We start from the raw sequence: 23,874 nt of genomic DNA on the forward strand, positions 1-23,874 counted from the left end.
TCAAAATCAGCAACATGCGGCCAAGTTCTTCTCCTGCTATCCTGTCCCTGGTCCTCTTCTCTGCCTCTCTAATCCACTTTTAATGATTCTTTGGATTATGTTGGATTAATCTGAGTAATTCTGGGTCAGGTAAGCTCAGCTGATTTGCAACTGTAACACCATCTAAAACCTTCTGGGTGCTGGGGTTCATACAGCTCTGTGGGGAGTGCATAATTCTGGCTGCCACAGATGTGGAATGGTGGGAAAAACATAAAATTGCTTTCATCTAATACCTGGTAAGTGCTGGTCACCAGAAAGCTTAACTGAATCCATTCTACAGGTGAGGAAACTCAAGCCCAGGGATAGAAAGGTGTTGTCCTTCCTTGACTATGCACTGACACTCCCAATGCCTAGGCCCCAGCACCTGGGGATTATGCTCTTACTGGCCTGAATGTGGCCAGGGCATTAGGATTTGTAAAAGTTCCCAGGTGAGTCTAATAAATGACCTGGGTCAGAGGGAGCACTGCTGGTCACCCAAACACCTGGCCAAGTGTGGTCCTACACCCAGGTCTGTTGACAAGGGATTGGTGAGGAGAAGCCTCCTGTGCTATTTCCAGGGGAATGTTCCCTTCACCTAGAGTCCTGAGTCAAAATCTGGTCCCCTCAGAATCTAAGGTGTGTCTTTAGCACACCCGAGCCTCCCTGAGCCCCACCCTGCCTACAAATCATCACTGAGTTTGGGCTGAACTCAACTGAAATGATGGGTGTGAGCACATTTCATGATGCACCGTGTAAATGACAGAGACTGACAACTAATTCCACCTGCTCTTACTCTGGGGTGTGTGGAGGGTGCAGGGGAGGAGGAGAGTAGGGTGGGTGAGAGAGTTTTAAACAGAAGATTTGCTTTCACAAGTGAGTCCCTTAGGAAGGTGAATGAGAAAATCAGTTAATCAGTTGCTTATTCAGGACCCGAAAGCTACAGAAGCCCTATTTTCTGCACCTGCTCCCTCTCACAGGAACCAGGTTCTACAGCTGGTTCTACGTCTTGCTGGGTCCATGTTTCTGCTGCTCTCCCATCTCCACCTTCTCTGCCTTGACTCGGAGCTCACTGTTGCTCCTGCTGGAGTTGGTCTCCTACCTACATTCTGAACCTTCCCTAATAAATCTTTCCCACTGCTCAGGCGGGACCGCGTCACTTGGGGCCTGTCCTCAATAGGTCCCTGTTTTCTGTGTCGCCATCTTCTGTTTGTCTGGCTTTCTCTCCTCCTGGAGGTGCGAGCTCCTTCTTCCCCAGCACTCAGTTCCAGGCCTGGTGCCCACTGGATGCTCCATAAATATTTGTTGAAGCCCAGGAACTGGAATTCAAACACCAAGAGTATCACTAAGCCCCAGTGCAGCGTTTTCCAAGAATTTCCTTGAAATCACAACTCAGTCAGCAATGCTTCACTGCAGATAGACACTTTATTGAAAGCAAGTGGCTTATTCTAGAGAATGAGGGGAATGTGGTGGGCAGACTCGGGTGGGGTTTGCAGGGTGGGTGGGTGTTTCAGGGGCTGGTCACTTGCTGTAGCTCTTAGGGCCTGGTTCTTGGGGCCCCAGAAGGTCTTCTGTCTGCTCAGCCCCCGCTGTCAACTCCTCTTCATCCCCTGTCAGCTGCTCGTCCCTGGCTCCAGCTGAAACACAAGGGCAGGGATTGATCCCGACCTGATCAGGACCTCCCCACCGTCCTTCTCCCTTTGACCCGAAGATGCCCCAGCCTCCAGTGGGCATTCCCTCCCAATGGCAGACAGAGGGGCATTTCTGGTGGTTGGGACACCAGATTCATCTCCCAGCTGTCAGGATGTGCTAAGGGTACAATAGTACTTGTCAACCAGAGCCTCCTCGCCTTGGAAGGTAAAAGCAGAGCTGATGATCTGAAATGTGCTGGACAAGGTCACTTTTCTGTTTGATGCTTCATTCATTCCTGTCCCTCCCTTCCTGAAGAACTGTCATTTTGAATTTCTGAGCCAAAGTGTCACCTCCCCAGGGGGCCTCTGCAGGGAGAGGCAAGTCCTCCCTCCTGGGCTCCCACCAGTCCTGGTGCAGCAGCCTGACAGCATGGTGCCAGGAGAGCTAAAGGGCAATGATTGGTTAAGTCATTACCATCCCCACTCTTCTAGAAGATTCTCCGGGGTGTCATGTTTATCTGTATATCCTCATGCCTTCGTTGTGATCCACTCTCTCTCCTTAGTCACTCCACAACAGGAAGAGGTAGAGATGCCTGCTTTTACCCTGGCCAGAGGGCCTCTCTGAGACTTCCCATCCAGCCCTGAGGATGTGAGGATGCGCTTCAGGGTCTTTCCTTTCTCCCACACCAGTGACCCTGGTTTCCAGCCAGATGCTGGTCCCTGTCCCACCTCCCCACACTGCTTCTCAGGTCTGGTCCCCCAGTGCCTCTCTTTGGACCCCTCTCTAGCTTCCCCTTCCAGCCCCATCAGAACAGAAGGCTCTTGGCTAAAGGATTCCCCAGACACGCACAGCTCCTGGAAGGGGGCGTGGCATCGGCACCCCGCAGCCCAGGGCATGCAGCCCAGGCCCTGCACAGCCAGCGGCAGGATGGAGCTCAAGCCCACCCCAGCTCCCACCCAGGCTGTGACTCACTACCTGCAGAGGCCTTCAGAGTGCGGATGTACTTGGACCAGAAGGAGCAGTCGGTTTGCTTCAGGCCCCGACGACTGGGGAGCAGGGCGCTGAATTCCTTGTAGCTCTCTCCACCGGCTCCAGGCACAAAGTCGGGCCAGGGGGCTGCGAACTCAGGAGCTCTCCGTGAGAACTCGTGTGGGTAGTTGGGATTTCTGGTAAATGAGAAAGGCCATATCTATCCACGAGGGAAAACTGCCTGCTGTTATCACTTGGGATCGCTTCCTATGTGCGTTTGGTCTTGACACCACGTGTGAACCCGCCCAGTCTGGCTCATAGGCTGTGTGACCTGCACCAGGCCCTGCAGAGCATCAGGGACAAGGCTTTCTGAGCTTGCCTGGCTCAGACGGTTCCTGTAGAAGAGACGTGGGCTGGCCTCCCAATGGCATTACTCAGAACCCAGGGTGCCCTCCTGTCTGTGCTATCAGGAGGCCTCAATTTCCTTTCTACCAGGACACTTTTGGATCTGGACACATGGCCAGTCTCTGGAATGTCCTTGTTTGTCAAGACCTGGGCAGGAGGCTGGGCCCAGAGCCAGGGAGCATGCTTGCTACCGTGCCAACCGCCAATCAACTTCTCCAGGAAAAGGCCATCACATCTGCTGAGACCTGGGCTGCATCCCAGACCCCAGCCAGGCCCTCTCCAACAGGCCCTGCCTCCAGCCCCCACCATACAAGGTGCTCTTGGGTCCTGCGGGCAGTGGCCCAGCCCGGTCCCCTCTCCAGTGAGCCATGCCTCATTCATCTGAATGCTCTACTCATCCTTCCAGGGACAGGGTCAAAGTCACTTCTTTGGGGAAACTTTCCTGCTCAACCTCCCTAGCAACTGTGCCAAGCCTTCCTTGGTCCAGCTGGGGGGTGGGCTCGGTCTCACTGTTTCAGGCTGTCAACGCCCACAGCTGGGCCAGGAGGTTTTTCCTTGTTTACCTTTCCCAGGGGTCTAGCACAGTTCTAGGGAACCCACACACATGCCGTGAAAGGTGAAGGGAAACAAGCAAACCACCAGGAGGAGGAAGCACAGGCCCCCGGGGCCGCAGAGGCATGAGCACAGTGAGCCCTAGGCTGGACCAGAGGCAGCTGGGAGGAAGGGCCAGGGGCACTGCAGCTGAGATCCTAAGGCCCTGGCACCCAGCCCCAGCCTCCCCAGGAGCAGAGTGGCTCTCCTCCCAGTGATCTGGCCCCCAGAGGGACATTGGGTAACGTCTGAGACATTTTGATCTCATGAGCAGGAGGGGGTGTGTGTCACCAGCATCTTGTGGGTAGAGGCCAGGGATGCAGTCAATGCCTCCTGGGTGACTAGTGCTGAGGGTGAGGAGTGCTGAGACTGGGAAGCCCTGATCTAGAGCCATCAAATGTGACTGAACAAGATAGGGCTATAACTGCAGCTTTCTCCATGAAGATCAATCTATGCAAAGGCGGTCTGGAGAGGGGACTCTAGAGAGGGGACCAAGGCAGGAAGAGCAGTGGCCAGCAATCCCTGTCCAGGGAGAAGAGGGTGGATCCACTGATGCCAAAGGTGGCCTCATGTGAACATGGAGATGGGGGTGCGGGAGATCATGAGGGTAGGTTCAGGACGAGGTCCACTCACCCAGATCTGATGAAGTTGGAAACGTACTGCATGACCTTCAGCGACAGGCTTTTCTCCTCCAGGGAAAACTGCCCCTGGTGGCCTGGGTAGAAGGGAAGGCCAAAGGTGTGCTGCACATCCACCAGCAACTCCAGGCTAAGCACACAGGGAAGGAAGAGGCAAGCATTCAGGGGGCAGCAAGACCCTGGGGAAACCAGATGAGCCAAAACCAACATTCCTCCCGACAAGTACCTTTCCACTCTTTGCATTTTTAGGACTCCTGCTCAGAGCTCAGCCTAGCTGAGACCTGGCTGGGCCCTTAGTCCATGGCCCCTCGGGACAGATGCTGACTCTGGTGCTCCTGGGGCTCACCAGTGCTGAGGAACAATGCCTGTGTGCACCTCCCCAAGAGAATGTACACTTGACCGTGTGCCAAACAAGACACTTTGTTATCATTGCATATTTACTTACTCCTCCAGTCACTGAGCTTTGAGCCCCTGGTCTGCCCTAGCTCTTCTTCCTGTATAACTCAGGAGCTTGCAACCCTTCGAGGTTGGCATTCATCCATGCAGCCCACTCTAGCACCCAGCATGTGGTAGTTACTCAATAAACGTATGTCACTGAACTGGATCTCTAGTGAGCAGCTGGCAGACAGGGGTGAAGATCTGGAAGCCAGTTCAGAGTTTGCATGGGCTGAGTCGGGGTGACACAGGGAATCCTGTGTACTTAGGTCTGAGTTGTGAATCTGGGAGGTTGTGAAAGAGGGAAATCTGGGAGGGATTTGCAGTTTCATGGTAAAGAACTTGGCTTTGCTCCAAGACAGGCCTGGCCTTGTCCTTGGGCTCTGGTAGTAAAAGGCTTTGTTGATGGGTGCTTTGTTGAAGGGAGAGGCTGACCGCACTAGACCCTAGGGGGTATGTGGCCATACAGCACAGTCTTGGGGTCGGTATGGCCAAGCCAGAAGCACCATGCATGTGATTTCTGGTGAGGCTTGTGTCATTTTCTCAGCCTGTGACAGATGGCCACTTGGGCAACCAATCAATCATAATGATGCCCCAATAAAAAATCCAAACACCCGACTTGGTGGAGCCACCCTGGATGGCAATGCTCATGTATGCTGTCACACGTGGGTGCAGAGAGAGGAGCACGTGCAGAGAGAGGATCACTAGCATGGGTACTTCCACTTGCAGAGAACTTTCCAACCCTTCCTGTGAGGTACTGAACCCTAGGGTGGTCTCATTTCCTTCCCCCACCTCCACTCCTGCCCTTAAGGAGAGGACCTCTCTGCCTAGGCTCACGTGGTCACCGCAGCTCCCATGGTACAGGTGACAGGCAGATGGGCCCCTGGACAGGGGTGCTGGGCAAGGGCTGGGGCAGGGTGGGTGTCCCTTTACTTAGGCGAAGGGATCCGTGTGGAGGAAGGTCACATGAGGTGAAGTCCGCTGCTTTCTCAAGCCAGCTTGGCCCTAGCTGTGACTCAGTGTGACTCACTGTGATGGCCAGGAGGCTGGGAAAGGGGTCCCTAGCCCAGGGCTTTGAAGGGGAGCCTTTCCTGTTGTCCCTGCTGCTCAGCCTGGGGCCCCAGTGACAGCACAGGTCCAGGGCCCTTCCTTAACAGCAGGGCCTGGTGCCAGGCAGCTGGCTTGGCTGGGCTCCTGTGGGCTCGAGCCAGTCCCCCACCACCCCTGTGAGCACTGTGAGTGACAGGTGCCTGGCCCAGGGCACAGGACGACATAAACAGACTCAGCTGACTCCGCCCTGGGACCCCCTGCCTGCGTCTCTGTGACTCAGTCTCCTCACCAGGTCAGAGGAGCTGCTGCACATGGCTGCTGGTCGTGCAGTGGGGCTTTCACAGGTCTGTCACTCTCAGGGCCGTGGTCACTGCGCCTCAGCCCTGGGCCCCAGTGTGGAAGGCAGCTGTGAAGGGACCAAGTCCCTAAGATGTACAGTGGGTCAGAACGAGGCACAGACACATGCTGTGGCGTCTCTGCAATTTCCTCAGGTGGCAACATCAAGGACACTGAAGCTCTTAGAGGGCAGCCGGAAACAGAAAACGTCCCGGAAATTTGCAGGCTCCTGGGACCCCAGGCTGCCAGCTTTACTTGCTGTCTGTGTTATCAATTTGTTTGTAATTAATTTACTTTATTATATATTGACATACCTGCAGATAGGAGTGGCGCTGTGGCTTGGTGAGCGGTGCTGGGCTGGGCCCAGGGGCTCACACACGGCACAGGTGCCCCACCACAGAGCCACGCCCCAGCCCTGCTGAGGTCCTTGAGCCCAATGTGAACGGTTGGCTAAGATATCAAGTATTGAACTTTTTGAACTTGTTGTGAAAAGAGCATTAGAAATTGACTCAGTGATATTTTGAAATTATTAGCTATCTTTAACACACTACACAATGGATCTCAAAAATTAAAAATAGAAAAAAGAAATGTCAACAATCAGATTTCTCTCTCCTCTCCTGTCTACTGGAAGTTTCTTGCTTTGACTGTCCCCTCCCATTCCCACTGCAGGTCCTCTGGGATTTAGCATTCTCCGTGTCTGCTGAGAGCCACCATCTCCTGAGCGCTCAGGATGGACAGGCTCCATACTGGGCCCCTGACCCTCAAGTCTGCCAACCTCCACAGCAGCTGGAGAGCTCAGTGTTGCACCCACACTCTTTCCAGGCAACAGCCCAGGGCTCTGAAAGATAAAGTGATGTGACGTGGAGAGCCAGGGTTCAACCCGGAACGGACTTGGTCCCAGCTCCACGCCGTCAGTCTGCCCAAGGGAGGACCCTATAGATCAGCATGGACCACCCCTCCTCTCCCCTCTTCCTGGCTGTACTCGGCTCACAGGGAGGAGGGCAGAGCGGCAGCTCCCCCAGAGGCCCTTCTAGAACAGAGGCCAGAGGCCGCACTCCTCCTGGGGGATGGTGGGGGGATTTTTGCTGCTCCTGAGGTTTACAGCAGGTTTGGATGGCTTGGGGGGAAGGCGAAGGTCCCCATTGCGAAGCCCGTTCACAGCACTAGGGGCCCGGCCTCCTCCGTCGTCCTCACACCGTAGGCCCCTCTCTCCCACACCTCCTCTGCCCCCCGCTGCTCCCTTCAAGGACTCAGGCACTAGACGGGGCCTACAGGGATCATCTGTCCTCTCAAGGCCCTGACCCTTTGCCAGACCTGCAGAGTCCCTTTGCCCTGTGAGGCCACATGTCAACCTGACAAGGTACCAGGGCTCAGGACGTGGACATCTTGAGGACAGTATTCTGCCTGCCACAGCAGCCTGCTCTACTGTTTCTTCCAAAGAACGCTGCGTGCCAAGCGGCCTGGTGAGCAGGCATAGCCCTGAGACCCGAGCCCTGCCTCCTTTACTCCCAGCACGGTCCCTTAGTATCTGCACAGTCCTGAACAACAAAGTTAGTCTGGAAAGGGGACTCTAGAGAGGGGACCAAGGCAGGAAGAGCAGTGGCCAGCAATCCCTGGGCCGCATCTGAGAAGTGGTGACGCCATCAGGCTCACCTGAGGCCTTGAGGAAGGCTGAGCAGCAACACATTTCCAACCGTCGGCAATTTCTGGCTCACAGGCCCATTCCCTGTCCCTTCCAAGACAGGACTGGAAGGTCAACAGTGAGGGCCACTTCCCGGGGCCCACCACAGGGCTGTCGACGTGAGGCCATGCCTGAGGCTCCCCCTCAGTCCTCAGGAAGCTGAGCATGTGCACCTTCTTTCAGAGAGGCTCCTGACCGCTGTCACATTCTCTGTGCCTCTGGTGTGCTGGGGAGGGGTCAGCAGCTGGCTACTGCAGCAGAAGCATTTTCCGACTTCCATGGTGTAAATACTGCAGCCATGGTCAATTTCAAACCCCTAAAGTGACTTCATTGAACCAGAGTGGGACAGAGATGATCCCAGCTGGGCCTTGGGCACTGGCGCTAGCTGGCTCGGACCCACATTGCCTGTGACCTCAAAGAGTGGGGAACAGTGCTTCTGGGGGAGGCCTGGCCCCCCAGCCCCCAGGCAGTCTGATGTGAGAGCCCGCTGTGGGTGAGGACTTGTGCTTCTTCCTTAGCTGGGCTGGCCTCCATTAGGATCCTGGAGCTATTTGAAGCTGTCGGAGGCAGACATCTGGAGGAGGGACTCAAAGTGGGAGGCATGGAGGAGGGAACACAGGATCGGAGGCCAACCTGTGAGAGTCCCAAGGCCCTCTGGAGGAGGAAGAGGGGTCTGGAGTCAGTGTCTGCAGAGGAGACCCAGCAGGTGCCTGACGAGGTAAGGGAGAAGCTCCTGAGCCGAGGGTGGGCAGCATGTGCTGTGGGCTTGGCTTCTGCACACTCTGCTCAGTTGCTGCTGAATCATATGCCCGGGCCAGGGGCGGCTGGACAGGCATGTGGTCAGCCGGGTGATATTTAGCTTCCAGATGCTGTTTACTGCAGTTAAAATTAAGGAGTCAAGATGTTCCCTGCTCTGACAGCTACCTATGCTATGTGGAGGCCACAGCTACTTTTTCTCATTGTCTCGGAGCAGCAGATGTGGGCCAGAGAGCTCCCTGCCCAGACAGCAAGATCAGCTCAAACCCCACTTTCACCACGGCCCTCTGCACCCTGGTTTTCCTACCAGAAGTGGGTCTGACCATCCCTGCTCAGCCTCCCACAGGGTATCCCTCGATGCTCGGGGTGGAAGGAAATCCCTCTAAAACTGGAAATTGCCACCCAAGTGGGAGTTAATGCTGGTGAAGTACATTTAGCCAGAGTGTGGGAAGAACTGACCAGCCACACAGCCCTGGGCATGTTTTTGTGTGTGTGTGTGTGTGTGTGTGTGTGTGTGTGTGCGTGTGTGTGTGTGTTTTGCTCTAGTTCCAGGGCATGTGTACTGTTCACTGAGGACTGTGGCAGGTGAGATGTGGATGTCAGGGTTGAAACCTTCCCTGCCCAAATGTGCACTGTGTCCTGCTGATGAATGCTGGGCGTGGGAAGGTGAGCAGGGTGGCCCCTACCTCAAGGAACTCAGGGGGTGAACAGGAAATGCAGGTGAGCCAAGGGTTTCAAACACAAATGCATCATGCATGAAAGACAAGTCCTATCAGGGGACAGAACCACTTACAAAACACGGTAAGAGGAGAGATAAAAGATACCACTCTTTTCAGGCAAGGAAGTAGACAGGAGCTTTGCACAGTTAGAGGGGCTGTGCGCATGCTCCTTGGTGAGGAGTGGTGTCAGCGGGTGGAAGAAGTGAGCACAGAATGTCGGGCGGTGTCGGTGCAGTAGGCATCACTGGGTGGCTCCATGCTTTGCGTGGAGGATGGGTGGTGTGTGAGGATGGCCAGGTGTTGAATTCCCAGCACTCTGGTCTGGGAATTATGCAGATGACTATGTTATGCAGAGAAGTGAAACTGGATTTCTCCTGATATGGAAAATTCAAAGTGTGGGGCCACTAAATGACAGGCTTGCTGAGCTGCTGAAGGCTCCAGGTTGTGAAAGGCCAGAAGAATTGGAGATCACATCCTAAAGGGGCTGGGGACACTGGTGGTCTCTCAGCCAGTGATTGGAAGTCATGTGTCTTTTACAATAATTACTGGAGTAACGTGGGAAAAAGGCCAAGCTGAGAAAAAGTAGTGGCCGCCATTGTCCAGGAGACAGAGCCCTGGTTCTTTTTACAGAATGCCCCTGACCTCACGTTGTTCTTGTCCTCTGCTTTGCTGGTGCTACTGGGGACAGGGAGGGGACTGAGCCTTACTCCTAGCATCTCAGAAGCCACCTGTGTTTCAGAGCTTCTCCGTTGCGCAAGTTCCTGAGTTCCACTTTCCACATCGGGAGCCATAACCCACACCATGTTTGGGCTCCTCAGGAAGCCGATGACCGAGGTGGTGTCCCCAGAAAGAGCACGGGACAGTGGCCTCCGCCGGAAGGAGGGCTGAGCCTGGGCTCATGTCCAGCTGAGAGAAATCTTTCTTGTCAGAAGGAACACGAGGTTTTGCATGACAGAAGTTCTTGACTGTTCTGTTGAGGACGGAGGGAGAGAGGCGCTTGTGCTGGGAGGGACCCAGGGCCCGCCAGTCCTCCACGGGCTGGCACAGCGCCTGCGGGTGCAGGGACTTCTGTCCAGGTTGCTCCATTGGCAAGAGGAACTCCACCGACCTCACTCCCTCCTTATATCAGGCCCACGTCTCCAAAAACCATCCTCCCAAGAAAACTAGGGGATGGGGGTGAGAATCCTGCTCCCGGGCTTCTTCTCCATGTTTTTAGAAGTTGAGGAATTGCTAAGTCACTTAGGAACAAAGGACCACAAAAGGGCAAATCTAATGAGTTTAGATGTTGCCTATGAATCAATCAGGAAGTAATTACATACTTCACAAATGGCTGTTTTGCAAAAGGCTTTGTTATGCAATCCTTTAAAAATGAACTCCTGGGTTTACTTTAAATAACATGGTCCTATCCACATCTCTAACATCTTTTTAATTTTCTTCAATTATTTCACATCATATTCATATAGAATACTAACTCTGCCTGCTAGGATCTACAAACTCCCATTGAACCACAAGACCCTGTCTTCCCCATATCTCCCACACTCTCCTGGTCTTCTTTATCCATAAACATACTGGGCCATTTCCCACTCAGGGTGTTGGTATTTGACGATCCTTCTTTTAGGATGACTCACTGTTCATTTCTATGCTAGGACCAAACCTTTTCACATCACAGTTCCCAGTTCAAACACCACCTTTCAGAAGGTTCTGTTGACTGGAGCACCCTAGTGAGACTCCTTCCCAGTGCTGTTATCTGAACGTAGTCTGCTGATCCATGTGAGCTGGACATCTTTTCACCCTATTCCCACCTGCCCATCAACCCTACTCCACGGTATAGTCTCTGGCTGGCAGCCCTCGCTGTGTGGCTGATCTAGCGCCAGGATTTGGAGGAGAGTTTGTGGCAGAAAAGGCATCAGCATGTACTGGTTGAATCAAGATTGAAAAGGAGCCAGGTGCAGTGGTGCATGCCTGTTATCCCAGCAGCTGTGGAGGCTGAGACAGGAGGATCACAAGTTCAAAGCCAGCCTCAGCAAGAACAAAGCACTAAGTGACTCAGTAAGACCCTGTCCTTAAGTAAAATACAGAATAGGGCTGGAGATGTGGCTCAGTGGTCGAGTGTCCCTGAGTTCAATCCCCGGTACCAAAAAAAAGAAGAAAAAAAGATTGAAGAGGAAGCTCAGAGCAAGCCCTAATACGCCACCAGGCCGGAGTGGTCAGTTTTGGAAAATGATTGTTTCACGTGTTCTGAGGAGTAAGCTTGTCAGTCACCCAGGACGGAGCCAGGCCTGTGGACCCAACTCAAGAATTCAGTCCCCCAATATTTTCCTTGGCTTGTTAATTCCAGAAGGCCCATCAAACTGTCACCTGAAAAGATGACATGTGGATCTGGAAGAGTCAAGGCCCCTGGAATCCACCAAAGTCTCCAGGACGCACACGCGGAGCTGCACAAAACACCCCAAGTGGAGGATTTACAGCTTTGTTTTCCAAAGTTGGGACGAGGTACAAAGGAGGCACATTGCTGCTGCTTTAGTCTTTCTTACTTACTCATTTTCCTATCAGTGGTAGTTTTTCCTAAAAGGAAAATAACCTCAGCTGCCAAACGTCGAATGTCTACGAGGTGCCAGGTCTAACAGCAACACCCCCAGTATCCAGACTGTGAAGAAGAGGCACCGACGCCCGACTTGCGAGGTAGGGGAACTTGCTCGGATGCAAAGAGCAATAACGGTTCAGACAGGATCAGGTCCAAACCCTAGTTAATTCAACCCTCAGGTCAATAGCTTTGGTAACCAGAGGCTGCAGACATGCACACATGCACACGCACACCCATGTACACATATTTCTTTTATATATATATATATATATAGAGAGAGAGAGAGAGAGTTTATGAACCTTTGTTTATTTATATGTGGTGCTGAGAATCAAACCCAGTGCCTCACACACATACGAGGCAAGCGCTCCACCACTGAGCTACAATCCCAGCCCAATGCATGCGTATTTCTACTGCACACATAAAACCTTGGGCTGAGCATTGTCCAGGTCCGTCCCCTGGACCTTCCCAGCAGTTCTATGGAACAGGTGTTATTACTCCAACAAGGTATAACTGAGGAGGCTCAGAGAGGCTAGGACTGGCCCCAGGTCACACAGTTATTAAGTGGACTGGGCCACGGAGGGTCCTCAGCAGGGCTCTGGTTGAAATGAGTGCCACTGAAAAAATGGAAGAGAACACAGGTGACAGGAAATGAGTCCAGGGGCCACTTACTAGCTCTGGGACTGGGCTATAACCCCATCACCTCCCTGGGCTTTTGTTCATCTTTAGAAGCAAGGAGTGAGCTGAAACACTTGCAGCCTGTGATCATTTGAATCTGAAACTTGGATGTTCCCTTCACGCTGTGGGGTTCAGGGTCTTTGCCCCCCGCCCCAGCCTCATGCCTAGTCTTTCCTGGTGGAGGCCGGCTGGCCCCATTTCAGGGATGAAAATCTCACCCCTGATCCAGGGGCAATTAGAGACCCACAGTTATGCTGCAGCCATTAGGGACAGTCTGTAAGAACGCAAGGACCCACTGTGTGTCTGCCAGCCGTTGCCAGGAAAGCTAATGTATGCAGCAGACACGGAGGCTCGAGACAGATGGCCCTGTGCAGCACACTCAGATATTTTAAGTGTGTAGATTTGAGCCAGAAATAAATTGAGAGGTGTGACAGCTCCAGGGCAGGGGAGGGGAGAGGGAGGGAGAGAGGGAGAGGGAGGGGGAGAGGGAGGGGGAGAGGGAGAGGGAGGGGGAGAGAGAGAGGAAGAGGGGAGAGAGGGAGGGGAGAGGGAGAGGAGAGGGAGAGGGAGGGGGAGAGAGAGAGGGAGGGGGAGAGGGAGGGGGAGGGGAGAGGGGGAGAGGGAGAGAGAGAGAGGAGGGAAAGAGAGGGAAAGAGTCTGACAGAGAGTGGGAGAGGGAGAGAGAAAGGGAGAGGGAGAGAGAAAGGGAGAGGGAGATGGGGGGAGAGAGAGAGAGAGAGAGAGAGAGAGAGAGAGAGAGAGAGAGAGAGGAGAGGAGGGAAAGAGAGGGGAATAGAGGGAAGGAGAGGGACAGAGAGAGGCCTTGGAGAAGGGCTAACTGGCCAGCACTCAGCCCTTACTGCCACCTGCTCACAGATAGCACCTTCCTGTGCCCATCCCAGGGGCAGCAGAGAAGCCCATGCTGCGATGTGGCGGGAGGGAAGCTTTGCACAGGAGTCACTGGGGACACGTTCTGGCGGCCGGGATGGCAGGTGCTCCTAGTCCCCATGGTGTGCCAGGCCCTGTTCCTAGTCCCCATGGTGTGCTGGTCATAATCCCTTGGGGGCAGGTCCTGTCATTGTGCCCATTGTTCAGATAAAAAAAACTGAGTCACCAAGGGCTGTGTGACTTGCTGATAAGGGTCAAGGGCACGTTCCTCACCCAATGCAGTGGATACCAGTGTCTCCTGTGGCAGAGCGTGAGCCACAGGTGCCCTTGAGGCGACCGAGCCCAGTGGCCTTCACACCTTCCCCCACAGAGTGGCCTGGGATGGTCACTGAAGCTGGGTCTGCAAGATGAGGGAGGGGCCGGGAGGTGCCGAGCCCACCCTGATCTCCACCTCAAGGGTCCTTGTGGGGTCCCACTCCAACAAAGACAGTCTCAGGACCTCACCTCCCACCAAGGAGTCTAAGCCTAGAGTGTTGAGGACCCGTTCCCACCTGTCAGTGAGGTGGCTGGGCCAGCGTCTGTCCTGTGCACAACCTCTGAGCACCCACCAGTCCCCATCTGTGCCCGGAGGTCAGGGCTCTGAGAAGCAGAGAGCCGTGCACACTCGTGAGGCAGCGGTGGGGATGGTGCGTGGCTGTGGCTGCCCATGGGAGGGTCCTGGAGCAGTGCGGGGACCCGGCAGCCCCAACCCTGGAAGGGCAGGAGAGGCCACCCAGCAGTAGAGAAGCCCAGACCAGCCGCGGGAGACAGGTGCGGTTTATTCTGTCTAGGACTCTCCTCCCGGAGCCCCAGTCCCGGCCCTGCCACACCACCCAGGCCCTCACCCTCGGAGCCCCTGTCCCAGCTGTTATCCTACAGAGGAGCAGGTGTCGTGTAGGAACCCTGTCCTCTCCAAAGGAGCCCTAAGCCCCAGAACCTAGAGCGAGGGTCTTTCTCCATAGAGGTAACTGAGTTGAATGAGGTCACTGTGCTGGGCCCTGATCCAGCCACGGATGTCCCTGTGAAAGGGGAAATTTGGACCCAGAGACAGACACACTCAAAGGAAGACATGGTGAGGATGCGCAGGAAGAAGGCCGCCATCTACGAGGCTCGGGGGCCACAGCAGCCAGAGGGGCCTGGGAGCACCTGTGGAGCCCTGTGGCATGTGGCCCTGCCTACCTTGGTCTCTGAACTCTGGCCTCCAGCACCTGCCTGAGACATGCATCTGGGTTGTTCTGGGCCCCGGTTTGGGGGCCCCCATGGCACTGCCTGGGAACCTGCTCCAGGGGGGCCGGGCACCACCGATCCGGCTGGAACCTGAGGGCTCCCTTTTGTCTGGCTTGATTTCTGCTGTCACTGCCGATGTATTCCTTGTTCTTTTCCACTGCCAAGTTTGGGGCCAGGGCCCCGGGGGTGGAGGCCTCTGAGGAGCTGAGCTGGCTGCAGCAGGGCTTCCCCTCTGCTGTCCCCTGGGCCCTAAGGGTGAGGCAGACACACCCACAGAAGTACAGCAAGCCGGCCAGTGGGATGTGCCCTGGCCTGGGACTGCTGAGGCTCACTCCAGGAGCCAGTGTCCCCAAGTGAGCGGCCTCCAGGTGTGGGTGGCTGCTGCCCCTGGACTACCAGGGCTCCTTCCTCTCCACCCCAGCATGTAGCTGACGCCCTGTCCCTCCTCTGCACGCCTCTCCCCAGAGCCGTGGCTGCCATGCAGCTCCCTTCCCAGGACTGGAGTGGTTGTTGGGACTTAGGAGCTGGGTCAGGCTGGGGTTATGAGGACTCTCAGCGGGGACCATGGGTGTTAGTGGGAAGGGTCCCCAGGCTCAGAGAAGTGACGGCAGCATGCTGCTCTATCCAACCAGCTGTGGTCCTCGGGGACAATGGTGACTCCCCTGGACTTCAGGGCCTCTGCCATGGCCTGAATGCTTGTGTTCCCCTAAGACCACCCTGCTGAGTTGGTGTTAAGCAGTAGAGCCTTGGGAAGTGACCAGTCCACAGGGTGGAGGTCCTGTAGATGGGAATGGCATCTTTATAAGAGGCCCTAGGAGCCTGGCTGTCCTTCCAGCATGTGAAGACGTGGCGAGAGGCATTCATGAGGCTGGAGGAGCCCTTGCCAGATGCCACTGCTTTCGCCAGCTCCTGAGCTTGGACTTGCAGCCTGCAGGAACTGGGCAATAAACCCTGTGGCTCCTAAACTGTCCAGCCCAAGGTGTGTCATCATGGCAGCCTAAAGGGCCATAGTTACTGTCCCTCTGTAAAACGCGGACAGTCACATCAACCCTGCCAGTGCACCAGACGCTGGGCATCTTGTGTTGTGCTGTAAAGGCCGAGTCTTCTATTCAGGGAACCATGCAACCATGGTGCCTGGAGAGGCCAGAAAGCCTGAGCACTGTGAGGGGCCCCCTGGATGCTGTGACAAATGACCATACACCTGGGCTGAAAGCCACAGCAAGCATCCTCTCAGAGACCTGGGGCCCGAAGTCCACTATCAGCTTCCTCAGTCAAGATGGGGGAGTGGGCCAATGCTCCAGGGAGGGCCCATGCCTTCCCTCCCAGCTCTGGGGGCTGCCTGCACTCTTTGGCTTGCTGCTGCTGTGGCTCGTGGCCCTCTCCTCCTCCAGTCCTCTGCCTCTCTCACCAGGTCCTAGTGACTGTGTGCAGGGCCGGCCCACCCAGTGAGCCAGCATGGCTTCCTCACATCAGGGTTTTAACCACACCTGCCGGGACCCTCGTTTCCTGCACGGCAGCCCCCTTATCCTCAGAGACAAGCTCCAAGACCCAATAAAACAAACAAACAAACAAGAACAGAGGCTTAGAGAGGTTTCTGGAGCACTGCATGTCACCGGGGAGCCAAGACCGGGCCTGTGTCCTGCCCTCCTTCCCAGCCTCCCTGCAGATCACTGCCTGCACGGCAGCCCCCTTATCCTCAGAGACAAGTTCCAAGACCCAAGAGGATGCCTCAAACCTCAGGCAGGTGGCACTGAGCCCTGCATATACTATGGTTTTTCCTATACGTATAGATGATAAGGTTTAATTTATGAATTATGCACAGAAAGAGACTGGTAACCACGACTCGGCATAGAGCCACTGTGACAACGTACTGCGTAGGAATCCCAGCAGCGGGTCCTGCTTGCTAAGCGTCTTGCTGTACTGGGCTCACCCTTCTTCTAGAGAAGGTGTGAGACCCACAAGGCCCATGGGAGAAGACGGAGGAAGGATGAGGGAGGTGTCAGGACCCAGGCTGGGGCTTCTGCTGACCTGCTGACAGAACATCAGAAGGGTGACATTTTGTCCTGGGTATCACAGAGCCGTGACATGCCAACTGACTGTGGAACTGAAGTGCAGTAGCTCTGCTGGGAACACGGGGGAAGGCTGTAGGCTATCGCAGGCTGCAGGGATCAGGCCATTATTCAGCCTACCACAGGGACATGGCTCATTGTCATGTTTATGAGGCTGCCCTCTGTCCTTGCAAAGCAGTACCCAGTACAGACCTGTGAGCTAGAGAATCATTTCCCAGAGATGGTTAGTGCCGACTCTGAGGGGCACATTATCAGCTTCATTCACAAGGAGAGAGAACAGATCAGAGACACAGGAGCTGGCCTGAGATGGCACAGCTGGTGAGTGTGGACTGGTCTGCCCCTCTGGAGCTGGCGCCCCCATCCCAGCTCCTGTTGCCCAGGTGTGATGGCTGCGGTCCCTGACCCCAGGTGGCAGCCTTGCCTCTGCTCTTACTTAAAACCAGGCAGCAAGGCTCCTGCATCTTTTGGACACCTGTTCCCAGACAGTGTCCCTGGGGTGCTCCCAGAGGCTGATACAGGGTAGTGCCGCTTAGAGAAGCACAGTTTCGGGAAGCATCCTGTGGGAAGTGGCTCATTGAACCTGGAATGATGTGGAGGCCACTGTCCTGCCAGGAAGGGTCCCGTGATTTTTCCATGTGGGCAAGAAGCTATGGGCCACGCGAGCAGAACAGGTGTCCACAGTGCTCCTGCAGAGCCAGGGACCTCCATGTCCCCAGGCCCTCCTGGCCATGCTCCCTGACTCTGTGGTCAAGGCCAAGTCCATGCCTGGCCACACCAAGCCTGCGCGTCCTCGGCTCAGCTTCTGGAGGTGTGAGGAGCGAGCCTCCCCCTTGCTCAATGTCCCCTGCTTCTGGGAAGCTCCCCACTGTCTCTCCTGGGCCTTGGGCCCCTTTCTCCTGGACCTCTCATTTCTCTCCCTATTTTGATGATTTTCTTTTGCACCTGGGACATCCATCGTGAGGTCTTGGACTATTTTGGGAAAATTATCTATAAACTGGGGGAAGAAACCTTTCCTTTGGTTGGAATAAAGCCCTTGTGCTCAGTTCCTGGAGGAACGAGGTGGACGTATGGCCGTAGTGTCCACACAAAGCTCCTCCCCAGGCTGGGTCACCAGTGAACAGCTAGTGCCACAGTTCCAAAGCGCGTCCCCTTCACAAAGCTTTCTCTTACTGCAGTGACACACAGTGGCTATTACTGTTGTTTAATACGAAACAACAACAAAACAAACAAACAAGAACAGAGGCTTAGAGAGGTTTCTGGAACGCTGCACGTCACCGAGCCAAGACCAGGCCTTGGTCCTGCCCTCCTGCCCAGCCTCCCTGCAGATCACTGCCTGCACCCCTGGGCCCCTTACCTGCCAAGGCCGTAGCTTTCAGGGGCGTGGTACATGAAGACGTTCCCGCGGGCCCGTCTTGCCCAGAGCCTGGCCATGTCGATCGTGGGACAGGTGATGAAGTAGTCTCTGGGGCAAGGACAGAGAAGGGAGTCTGGTGACACACAGCTCCGTGGACGGCTGGGCTGGGCCAGGACTGGGACGCCTCAGCCCCCAAGCTCCCTGCCAGCCCTGCAGAGGACACCCCTCTCCAGCTCCCAGAACTCTCTGGTGGGAGAGCCAGGGATGGGATATCGCCTGCTGTGGTTCAGGGCAGACCATGAGCCCACCCTTGTGCATCCCCAGGTCAAGAAGCCCCCAGGATAAAGCTCCTGGACACCAGTCTCACTTCAAGATCTGGAAGCCTAGCACTCTGTAGTGAGGGCACGGTCAGTCCACCGCAGAGCAGGCCAGAGAGTAGCCGTGCGTTTTAGAAGAATAGAAGAAGATGGAGGTCTCCAAGACATGTCATATGATGCCAGCAGCCTGGAGGCAGCGGGCTTGTGAGAGGCCACTGCCTGAGTGTGGCCGGGGCAGAAGGCTGGCCTCAGCAGAGGTCAGACGGCAGCCGTCTCCTCCCGAAGCTGCCTGGGCCACACTGCCTTCCTGGGTCTCAGCCCTCACCCTAGGACACACGCTGTCCTTAAAGCCAGATGTAGGACTTGGAAGCAAGAACCTGGGTTTTCTGAGCTTTGGCCCTGACTCCTCCGACCACTCAGGCTGGGGAAGTCCTGACTCGAGCAGAGTCTCTTGGGGAAGGGACTGGACATCTGTGGGTTCTTAGGGTCCAGCCTAGGGTTGAGCCCCCAGACTAGCTGTTGGCTCTGGATTTAAAGCAGAGCTCCCGACTAGAGGACAAGCAGCCTCTCTGCTCCCAAGATCCAAGTGGTGGTAGGAAGTTCTGTTCCGAGCTAGTGACCCTCCAGGGGGATCCCAGGCCCTGGGTGGAGGCCGAGTGTGGCAGGGGTCCGAGGGCACCAGGGTAAGGGCCTGCCAGGCGTGCGAGGCTGGCATGGAGTGGGTTCTCGGAAGCGTGGACCTTGGGCGTCCCACAGAGCTCCTGGGACAGGCCTGGCTCTCTTTGCTCTCCAAGGGCTCAGAGTGGCCCAGGAGGAGCTGGGTTTCTCCTTACCGCACTGGTCAGTGTCCCCTGGCAGCGGGCCCTCTCTCCCCAGCACTGCCCTTCCTTGGGGCTGCTTGCCCCATGCCAGAGACTGGATGGAGGGACAGGGAACCAGGAGGCCCCCATGCCCCCTGTTCCCTCCACCTCAGAGCAGCCGCGGGGCCACCCAGCCTGGGCATCCAGGTGGTCCTCCTGGGCCTGGCCTACCGGGTGGCGTTCTCCAGTGCCCGGGAGAAGGAGGCGTAGTCGTCGGCAGAGTGCTCCAGGGAGTAGTACCAGGTGGCAGCAGCCAGCACGCGGGCGTCCGAGTCCTCGCCGCCCAGGGAGTTCTGCAGCGCCTGGTAGAAGGCTGTTTTGCTGTTGGCCCGGCCTTGACGTTCCTCAAATTGCTTAAAATAAACAAATTAATAAAAGGCATGAGATTCCCCAGTTATATTCTGAAAGGCCCAAGTCACAGCCCCTCAAGCTTTGTTCTAGAATTTTCTCTCTGGGAAGCCATGAGACAGGGTGTGGAGCCAGACATTGGGGTCTGTGTCCCAGCTCTGCCTCCTCCTTCCTGGGGCCTTAAATGAGGGGCTGCACCCCTCTGTGCTCCCTTTCCTCATCTGAAAATGAGAGTTCCTTCTTCAGAGTTACCCGAAGGACCACAGAGACCAATCCAGCCGCAGCAGGTCACACCCGCGTGTCCCTGGCTGAACTGGGCTGCCCTCAGCCAGCGGGTGCCTCACGGGGTCTGCTGTGAGGGCTGAGCTCAGTTCTCGGCGCCTGGCTCTCTGGGGAAGTGAACACGCTCATTCCTGCCAGCAGCACCCTCCTCCTCGGGCCCACTGCTGCCCGGCTTGGGGAGTAGCCACAGGCATGTGGGCCATGTCCCCTGTCCCCAGGGCGCACATTCTGGTGCCAGAGGTGGCATAGCGAGGAATGCATCTCCATCGGGGAGTGAGCTCTGGAGGAACAGGGTAGGTCCTGAGGCCTACAGAAGCCTGCAGCCTGGGGCTGCTTTACACAGGACGCCAGGACAGCGGGCCAGCCAGGGGCACCCTTCCAGGTGGGAGCATCCGTCCCTCTGCCCCTGCCCTCCCTGACCTGGCTCTGCTGCTCTGTGCTGCGTGAGCCCGAGGCAGAGCATTTCCTTGCTCCTGGACTCAGGGTCCTGCAGACAATGGTCAGTGGAACGTGGGTGAGGTCCTGGGTGTGAGGCTCAGGCCCCCATGTTTACGTCTCTCTAGATCTTGTGTCCTGCTCATCACACAGACTCGAGGTCAGAATGGAGGAGCCTGTGTCAGCTGCTCCCTTGGGCCGGGGCCATTCTCCCTGGGGACGGGCTGACTGTGAGCCCGGCTGAGCCGGCAGCGCCTGGACCCAGCCGTGGAAAACTGATCCAAAGCACAGCCGTTGGCGCTGCTCGCCGGCCTCAGAGGACAGCAGGGAGCCAAGGAGGGAGCCGCGTGGCAAGAGGGCTCCACTTAATTCTCTCTGTAACGGCTCATTTCTTGGAAAGAAGTCCCAGGCGAACATGAAAGCACTTTCGTGTGTGTTGACGCTGAAGTGTGAGCCCTGGAGCCTTCGCCATGTCAACCGCTTCCAGCTGCTACTGGCCACGGTCAGAGGCCAAGGTCCTGTGGAGGCTTCGCACAGGAACCCACAAGTGCACGCGCACACGCTCGCTCACAGACCCACAGTGACACTCCTACCTGACTCACCCTTACCCTCACGGTGGGTGGAGCCTCTGAGAGTGTGGCTCTGGCCCTGTCCAGTCTGCGCGGTTCTCGATGCCCACCTGCCACCTATCACGCCTGCGGACGGTGTCGGGGATGGCTTTATACCATTCTCTCTTTTCTGACAGTTTGGAATATTTCACACCTACTGTCCTCACCGCCTGCGCCAACATCCCACACGGGCTTCACTGAACTAGCGAGAGGTCTGGGCCCCAGGCCGCCCGGTGTCCACACCCTTGTCCAGGCTGAGAGCACCCACAGCTCGTGCAGGGTGGCAGCCCAGGCAGCACTGCTGGGTGCACCCCAGCCCCACCCCACAACTTCCTCACCACCCTGGAACCCAGGACACTGGGGCCTCCCCACCCAGGGCTGGAAATCTACCCTGGGTCAGAGCAGTGAGAGAGAATTGAGTGTGAAATTGACATTAGGGGTCCCAGGCCAGCTGCCAGATACCTGGGACTGTTTACCTCTCTCTTTAAAATGGGTAGAGTGCTACTGAGCCAGCCTTGGGGTTTGGTTTTGTTTTGTTTTTTAAGGATTTAGTCACCTGCAAAGTGTCTGCGGGAACTCATGACTGTTTGCTCATGGGGTGGGCTAGGAGGAGCCAGGAGGTCTCAGGGCCTGGTCTGGAGCCAGCCACCCAGGTTTGAATCCATCTTTTATATTTCCCAGCTGTGTGACTTCGGGCAGCCACTTAACCTCTCTGATGCTCAGGTTCCTCACAGGCATACTGGAGTTAATTAAAATCTACTTTACAGGGTTGTCCTGGGAATTAGAAATGACAGGTTGAAGCACCCAGCTCAAAGCCTGGCCTATAACACTTAATAAAAGATCTCTCCTTATTAATCCTGGGCTTCCGTGACTTCAATTAGAAACCAAGGATGAACACAAGCCCCAAACCACTCCATCAAATGAAGAAAACAGGGAAAGACCCTCCGCGCGTCTGACCTCCTGGAAGAAACGCCTTCCTTTTCCTTTTCCCCTCTCCGTTCCTTCATGTGAGGGACGTGGAGTTTGGAAAGGCTGCAGGAAGCCACCAGGGCCTGGGTGTGCCTGGGACCCGCGGTGCCCGGGCCCAGCTACGAGCCAGAGCAGAGGCCAGGTGACAGTGGAGGTGGCTGGGCAGGGACAGGGCAGGGACGGGGCAGAGCCTGGGCCCTCGCTGTCTGTGGGTGCTCTCTAGAGAGCAAGTCACCGGGCCACCTCAGACCCAGGCGCGTCTGACACCAGGACTGGAGCAGGAGTGGGGGCAGGAGGATCCCTCCGGAGCCTGAGGACCCAAGGACAATGGCTCTCAGCTGGGTCCCCAGCTGCTGACTGGCCCTGGGGAGGCACAGGCCACCTCCAGTTCCCGACACGAGGTGTCCAGGTGAGGCCGGGCACCAGCCCCCGAGCCCGTTCTGCTGACTGCTCTGGCCCCAGAGCCCCCCATGCGGCCAGAAGGGGACAGGGGAACAGCGAGGCCAACACCCTACCTGCCTGGCTGCAGAGGCCATGGGTCAGACAGCATCCTGCCTCCGCTCTGCCCTTGGATGGAGACCCTGCATGGTGGAATGTCACTGATGGGCCACACTCTGAAGCAACCTAAGGACAGCCAAGGACTAGAAGTGCCATACTGAGGGGCACAACTGACCTTGTGCTGGACCCTGATCATCCCATGACCACCTGGAAGGGTGGATGGGGAGATTGGCTCAGAGAGGGTAAGTGCTATATTCACTGCCACACAGCTAAGTGAGACATTAAGATGAGGCCTTAACCCAGCTCTGCCTTGCCTTTGCCATTGACCCCAACAAGCTGCTGCTGGGCCTGAGAATCTGCAGCTAAGATGGCCACATGATCCAAAGTACTGCAGGCAGTGTGAGTAGTGCCAATCTCCCCAGACACCAAACAGCCCTCTCACTCTGAGCCTTTGAATGTGTGGTTCCTTCTGCCTAAACACCCTTCCCTGGCTCAGCCTGGTATCAGCTATTGGACTGGACCCACCATGTGTAGGTTCAGTGTGTCCTCAGGTACCTGGAATGTCCTCAGGTACATTCTCATTCAGCAGATGGTGGGGAGTGCTGATAAAGTTCATTTAAGCTCCCGGGCAATGCTACCCCAATGGCAAGTGCAAGGACATGCAGGGGTTGCTCTGGGGCCACCTTCTCCTGGAAGTAGGACATCATGGTGGACAGGGCAGGCCCTGGGTCCAGATGCATTCCACCCTTTTAGTTCTGGGGTCTTGAGAGCATCGCTTACCCATGCTGTAACTCAGTTTCTTGATCACACAGGTAGATGATGGAAATCCCTACTGCATAAATCACCTTCGGAGTCTAATGAATCTGCCCATAAAGCCTCAGTATGCTACGGGCACCTGGCCATGCATGGGATCACTAGCCTGTTCCCAGGTGAGGGGGGCCTCTGTGTGCTCTGGGACCCCTGCTAAATTCCCAGGCGTTGCCCTCGACAGCCCATTTGCCTCTGGAACGTCCACAGGCCGGACAGGGACTGAATCAGTGCCCGAGTTCAGCGTGGGCCAGGCACCCCTCAGACAGGACCAGGAGGGACGCCCAGAAGGACCGCCGTCCCTGTAGAGCCATCGCAGGCCGGGGCGGGAGGAGCTGGGACGTCAAGCCTCTGGAGTCGAGATCCCTGGGTTGGCTGCTGACACTGTCAAGTGCTAGCCCTGTGACCTTGGGAAGTCACTGATCTCTCTGGACCTTTGTTTCCTCCTCTGTAACAGGGGCACAATAGAGTTCCCTCTTCATAAGATGCTCACGATGCCCAGTGGCGCGGTCCCAGCGGTCCCTGGAGCGCTGAGCCCCCTGGCTGCTGTCACTGTTGCTCTGGCAGCTTCTACCTGGTGTCCAGCCAGGTGGGAAAGGAAACCCGGGTCTAAAGGGCTGGTCCTGGTGGCTGTGGGCCCCTGCGGGCTGTGGGCACCACTAGACAGTGACGGCCCCACCCGGCCCC

The 23,874-nt window shown here is 56.2% G+C and overlaps 1 protein-coding gene across 1 annotated transcript in view; it reads right to left on the reverse strand.

Moving 5' to 3' along the window:
- Positions 1-1,536: 1,536 nt before the first annotated feature.
- Tg (thyroglobulin) overlaps positions 1,537-23,874 on the reverse strand; it is a 211,589-nt gene continuing 189,251 nt past the window's right edge. The window contains exons 44-48 of the mRNA XM_026407413.2: positions 19,412-19,593; positions 18,064-18,171; positions 4,246-4,380; positions 2,623-2,813; positions 1,537-1,652 (exon numbers count right to left, since the gene is read on the reverse strand). Of these exons, the coding sequence (XP_026263198.2) occupies positions 1,537-1,652; positions 2,623-2,813; positions 4,246-4,380; positions 18,064-18,171; positions 19,412-19,593 (732 nt within the window). The remainder of the gene's footprint in view (positions 1,653-2,622; positions 2,814-4,245; positions 4,381-18,063; positions 18,172-19,411; positions 19,594-23,874) is intronic.

The sequence above is a fragment of the Urocitellus parryii genome, chromosome 7 (assembly GCF_045843805.1).
Source record: "Urocitellus parryii isolate mUroPar1 chromosome 7, mUroPar1.hap1, whole genome shotgun sequence".
Lineage (NCBI taxonomy): Eukaryota > Metazoa > Chordata > Mammalia > Rodentia > Sciuridae > Urocitellus > Urocitellus parryii.